The sequence below is a fragment of the Dermacentor andersoni genome, chromosome 4 (assembly GCF_023375885.2).
Source record: "Dermacentor andersoni chromosome 4, qqDerAnde1_hic_scaffold, whole genome shotgun sequence".
In the NCBI taxonomy this organism is placed as follows: Eukaryota; Metazoa; Arthropoda; class Arachnida; order Ixodida; family Ixodidae; genus Dermacentor; species Dermacentor andersoni.
This window is the reverse complement of record NC_092817.1, coordinates 154,972,130-154,977,863: the sequence shown is the minus strand read 5'-3', so window position 1 is coordinate 154,977,863 and position 5,734 is coordinate 154,972,130. Positions and strand designations below refer to the sequence as shown.

Genomic DNA, 5,734 nt, shown 5'->3' with positions numbered 1-5,734 from the left:
TTTCTTTCTCCGAGACACCGAGTTCTTTGGTTCCTTCCGCTTGCTCAGGCCTACGTTTCGTCTTTGTGTGACTCAAGAGCATGCCGAGCGAATTAGTGGGCGTTGCGAACGGGGTGCGATAACGCTATGGCGTTCCACTCTTGAAGCCGAAGCTTAAGCGTCCTCAAAGTTTTTGCCACACAACAATCACCGTTATTTGTCTTGCTTCCATTTCCTTTCTTGAAAACGCTGCGCTCGCTACTTTCCTGTTGAGACTGGTATGTCACGCTGATAACGCGCATGCCGTTCGTGGCTTGGAAGTACCGGGCTCCCAGCGGTAAACAAAGGAAATGCGGACAAGGCAGATTACAATTATCGTTGTGCAGCAAGACGCGACCCAGATACCTAAAAGATACTTGCTTGTAATTTACTTTTCTTCAGCTGATAGCAGCCGGTGGAGCATCGTACGGCAACGAATGCTGCTTACCTGGTGCTACAACTTTGGATGAATGCACAAGAAGCCCGGAACTAGCATTTATATAGAGCTAAATGAGCATTTCATCATTTCAGATGACGTCTTGCGTTTTATTATGAAACTGCACGTGAGACAGATTCGGTGGAGGCTTCTAAAGATCGTTCGCAATCATTTTTACCTAATAATAAAATGATTCCGCGCCAAGGCCGCGCGTGGTTCAGCAGTAGTAGCAAAAAAAAATGCCGTGCCTACCAGCAGAGCCGGCGTGGCGAGTACCAACGGGCGTTCAAAACGCGCGCGCCCAATACCGAAGCCGGAATGTGCTAATACCATCCGCTTGGTGCGCTACAGTCAAGTCAGCCGTTGGCACGGAGGAAGGAAACTAAGGAGAGGCCCTGACGTCACTCTTTGTGAAGCAAAAGTGAAGCCGGAACTTGGCGTTGCTCATGGCGATGCTCCGCCTTTTGGGCCACCCTCCTCTCTTGTTTACATCTTTCGCGAAACCACGCCGCGCTGCGCGTGGTGTCGCGCGCGCGCTCGCGCAACATCTGGCAGAGCACGGTGCAGGTAGAAGAGTTGACTGTTGGGCTAGTTGGTCGTCCATATTTGAAGTAGTAGCTTAGCGCAAAAAAGCACAGACACAAGGAAGACAGACAAGGACAAGCGCCGAGCGCTTGTCCTTGTCTGTCTTCCTTGTGTCTGTGCTTTTTTGCGCTAAGCTACTACTTCAAATACGGTGCAGGTAACACAGCGCAACAAGACACGGTGACTAACGCAAACCCGCCCACTCAGCGCCTTTGCCACGGCCCGAAACCTACCAGAGCAACACGTGTGAGCGCTCAAAACCATAACAACGCCGCCATTGTGGCCCAAAAGGCGTGGCTATACAACAAAAAAAAATAAAAAAGCAGCAAAAAAATGAGAACCTACTACGTCATTTCCGCCACACTTTTCTCCTAGCGCGCGGAGGGGGTAGGGCCTCTCCTTAGTTTCCTTCCTCCGTGGCCGTTGGGCTCTATGAGCCAACGTTACTAGATTACCTCTTTCAGTTTGCAAACTCCGGCGCCGCAGGTGTCGCCCTTCGATGTTCCGCCGAGCGAGGGTGCGCTCGTCTCTGTTTGACCGGTCTCGTTGGGTCTGACGGCGGCGACGGCTGTTTCGGCGAGTGTCGGCGGTGCGTCTGTCTTCTTGCAACTTCTCTAGCGAAGTCAGCGCAGGCTTGGCCCCGTGCCGAGTGTTTCTTCGTTACCTTCAACTGTGTTGTGTTGTGATCACTATCCCTGTGAGTGCCAACGAGATCTATCGACGCAGCTCGTGCGGCGTGTGCTCCCGCTGCAAGTTGTCACATTCGCGACCACGTGCGGCGTCCTTGCGCCCGAGCTGTGCGTCTTGCGGATCGTGCGACGTAGTTTGACTTGCTCACTTCAAATCAAGGCAAGAACAGCTTCTCAACGTAATGTGCGACTACGATTGATCACCGTTGATTATCACAAGTGCATATATGTCGTGTCTGGCTGTGACGTGGTCCTGAATCTGAGAAAACATGCCTCGTTGCTTTGTGACTAGTTGCCGAAGTGGCTACGATTCGACGAAAGCCACGGCTGAAAAAAGACATTTTTTTTAAGCCACCCGCTGACGTGGTCCGCCTTCAACAGTGGCGACGGGCTATACCCAGATCGGATAAGGAGCTATCCAGCTCATGCGCCGTTTGCGACCTCCACTTTCACGAGGAAGATATTGCGAAGGACTTCATTCACAAAGTTCATGGTGACGTAGTTGTCATACCGCGTGACAAGTGGGCTCTGAAGGAAGATGCCCTGCCGCGCATTTTTCCCAATTGCCCTAAATACTTGTCGAAGCCAGCGCGAAAACGCAAGGCTCCAACCGTGCGTGCACCGCCTCGGCCTAAGCGTCAGAAAGGGCAAAAAAAGAACGACAAAGAGGCTGCTACGTCGAACTTCTCCGTTTCCAGTGGTGACATTGACAGCAATGTTGTGCAGGAGAACAACATACAGCTTTTCAATGAGTTGTGTGGCATGGCAGCAGCAGGCCAACGGTTGCAGGGTTGGTTACTTGAGGTGGTTGGCACTACAATCGTGGTGTACAAGCTGGTAATGAGAGAAGACCTTCCAGCAATCGACAGGGCTGTGTTAGTGTCGAGAGACATGACTGCCTCTGTCAGTGCCAAGGGGCAACGTGTGCAATCGGCTGTGTATGCTTCTGAGGTGAGCATTGAACTGAAATCATGTGATGACCTAAGGTTGCTACTTTCTTGTATTGAAAGGCTGAATTCTTGTGAAGGTTGCCCTGTTGATAATTACCCCTGTGTCTTGTCATCAGCTGTTGCCATTAAAAATGGTGAAACATGGCATCGCAAATCATGCACAATTCTGTCTCTAACTGCAACATGCCACGAATGCCGGAGTTTGCACAAGCTCTTTTCACGGCGTCGCAAGACAAGCAACAGGTTGAAATATAGGAACATTAAAGTGAAGTCCCTGCGTCGAAAGGCATTAAGAGCAACTATGCAGAGAGAAAAGATGAAGAAAGAATTAACCACCATGAAAAAAAACTTCAGAATGTCACAGAAGAGAGAGTGGAACGTGCACTTGACATTCTTCCAGATAAACAGCAGCTCGCTTTCAGGACTGCTTTTCAGGCAGCAAAGGCAAAATCGAAAAATGGGAGGCGGTACACAGAAAAGTGGTTAATGACATGCCTTTTGCTGCAGATTTCAAGCCCAAAAGCTTACAAACTGTTATCTGATATGCAGCTTCTGCCACTTCCTACAAGAGCACGCCTTCGTCAGATTATTAGTGGCATTCCCTGCAGGTACGGTTTCAATGAGGTATCGCTAAAGAGTATCCGAGAGCATTTTCGTGAGAAGAGCCGCCTCAGAAGGTGCGGTGTTCTATTGCTCGATGAGGTAAAGCTCAAGCAATCTGTTGCTTTCAGCAAAACCTCATACAAGATGGATGGCTTTGTTGATTATGGCGATGTGATGAATGCCACCACCGACCAACTTGCTGACCATGCACTGGTGTTGATGTTTGTTCCGCTTTTTGAGAACTGGGTTCAACCCATAGCATCTTTCGCCACAAGAGGTGCGGCACCTGGACGGATCCTTGCACAGATCCTGTTAAGTGCTGTGCTGCAGCTTCACAAGCATAATGCTTCAGTGCTTGTTGTCGTAAGTGATGGAGCAGGTAATAACCGCTCAATGTGGACGAACCTGGGAATATCGGGAAACATGATATCGCCATGCAACAGCATCGAGCACCCCTGGGAGCCTTCACAGAAGATCTTCTTTATCTGTGACGTTCCACACATAGTCAAATGCATCAGAAATCATTTGAAAAAGCACACCCATGGAATGGTAAGAAGAAATATGTGCACTTAGTTGCAATGGAGCTCAGAAAACTGTTTGGTTTTTTTTCAGGCTGGAGATCATCAGATCAACTTTGCACATTATGTTGCGCTGTATGAATCCGAAAAGATCAAACATACGAGAGTTGTGCCAAAACTGACCAGAGCACATGTTGCCCCGGACAACCTCCAGAAGATGAGCGTTCGACTTGCTACACAGGTACTGTGAAATACAACGCTTAGTATTTTCGGTTATTTTTTAACTAATTTATAAATGCACTTTTTTTTTCAGCTATTAAGCCGTGGAACAGCTATTGGCATCCGCATATACAGAGAAGCCGGTGCTGAAGGCATGATGGGTTCTGAGGGAACAGAAGCATTCACCAAATTGCTTAATGACCTGTTTGATGCTTTGAACATAAAGCTACCTGAAAGAGGCATTAAAAGGCACTCAAAGGAAATACAGGCAAGCCAAAGTGTCTTTTCGTGCATATTGATGGTTATTTACTGACATTTTACCTCATTCTTTCAGGTCATCAAAGACTTCTTGGAAATGTTGAATGTCACAGAAAAGAACGCCGTGGAGAAAGGTCCCAAGCTCTTTGCGTCTCAACTGACCACGGAGTCCTTGCGTGTTACTTTGTTGTCAACGCTTGACATCATCGAGTTCTTACTGGATCAGGGTGCACACTATGTTTTGACGGCAAAGTTGAACCAGGACCCCCTTGAGGTGATAATGTGATCGGTGCTGCTTTGCGAGTGTTGAAGTGATGAAGTTGCTTGTGGCCTAACAAACCATGTATCTTTTCCAGCGCCACTTCGGACTTGTCCGTTCCTTCGAAGGGGATGAATCTCACCCTACTGTGGTCAATTTCACCCAAATATTCCGCCTTCTGAGTTTGTACACACCGATAAAAACTGCTTTGCGTGGGAGTGTGCAAGGTGTGCCAGGGAATGTGCTTGTCGGTGTACAGGACGCACTGAGGAGGACGAGAGAGTTTTACCGCGCCAAACATGCATCCTTGCGTGAACGCATAGAGGAAAAGCTACTGGAGATGACGACAGAAACAGCCAGGAACCCTGGAGAGCAGGACGACGATCACTCCTACTTCAAAGGGGAAGTGGACGATGCTATTGTCTACTACTTGAGTGGATATGTTGTGCACAAATTTGAAAAGCACACATCATGCCTTCTGGGCTTAGAAGACATAAGCAGTCCAGTGCCCGTTGTTTGCCGTGATGCATATCTTACGGCTTATAGAAGTTTCAAGGAAGGCTGCATGAAACATCCTACAGCTAAGTTGTTGAGTGTGATGAAACTTGTCAATGATGTAGTTTCTGTCACATTAGATGAGGCTGGTGCCTGCGAAAACATTTTCTGGAAGGTACTAGAACAGCTCGATAAGTGCAGCCTTGCTCGCTTGGGCTGTGCAGATCACATGCCAGCATTCACATGCCAGATATTGAACTTTGTCATTGTGACAAGGATGCACTTTTTCTCCAAAGATTTTATCCATCGGTTACAAAGCAAGGAAAAGGTGGCTATAGCAAACAAAAAAGCGCGTCTCTTGTAACTCTGGCTCTTGGAAAATGGTTCCCAGTTGATTTTTATTGCATTGATTCAATAAATTGTTCTCAATTTGGCTTTTGTTCTCGTCATTTTTAGCGTTTTAAAGTCTTAAGAACGGCGAGCTTTCACTGAAGTAGTTGAGTATCTTGCATTTAACAAACGTGTATCCTAGCATTAAGTGTTCTGGAACAAAAGGGTGGTTCCAAGCTTTAGGTTTCAGTATTTTCGGCGGCATTAGATACCTATTTTACGTGGCTCACCGCTAACATGTGATTTTATGCAAACCTGAATTAAAAAGGACAGGAAACCGATGAATCCTCACAGCTCAATAGATAGGAGTCCCG

The 5,734-nt window shown here is 47.7% G+C and overlaps 1 protein-coding gene, 1 long non-coding RNA gene and 1 pseudogene across 2 annotated transcripts; all 3 read left to right on the top strand.

The window, feature by feature from the left end:
- Positions 1-763: 763 nt before the first annotated feature.
- Positions 764-1,322, top strand: LOC140217154 (uncharacterized). Its single transcript, XR_011893663.1, has 2 exons — positions 764-1,021; positions 1,197-1,322. It is a non-coding gene; the product is annotated as an uncharacterized lncRNA (long non-coding RNA).
- A 675-nt stretch (positions 1,323-1,997) lies between these two features.
- On the top strand, positions 1,998-4,563 carry LOC126536578 (uncharacterized; annotated as a pseudogene).
- Positions 4,564-4,617: 54 nt separating this feature from the next.
- LOC140212802 (uncharacterized) lies at positions 4,618-5,465 on the top strand. The gene has a single exon (XM_072287654.1). The coding sequence runs from the start codon at positions 4,618-4,620 to the stop codon at positions 5,392-5,394; it is 777 nt and encodes a 258-aa protein (XP_072143755.1). The 3' UTR covers positions 5,395-5,465.
- Positions 5,466-5,734: the final 269 nt, after the last annotated feature.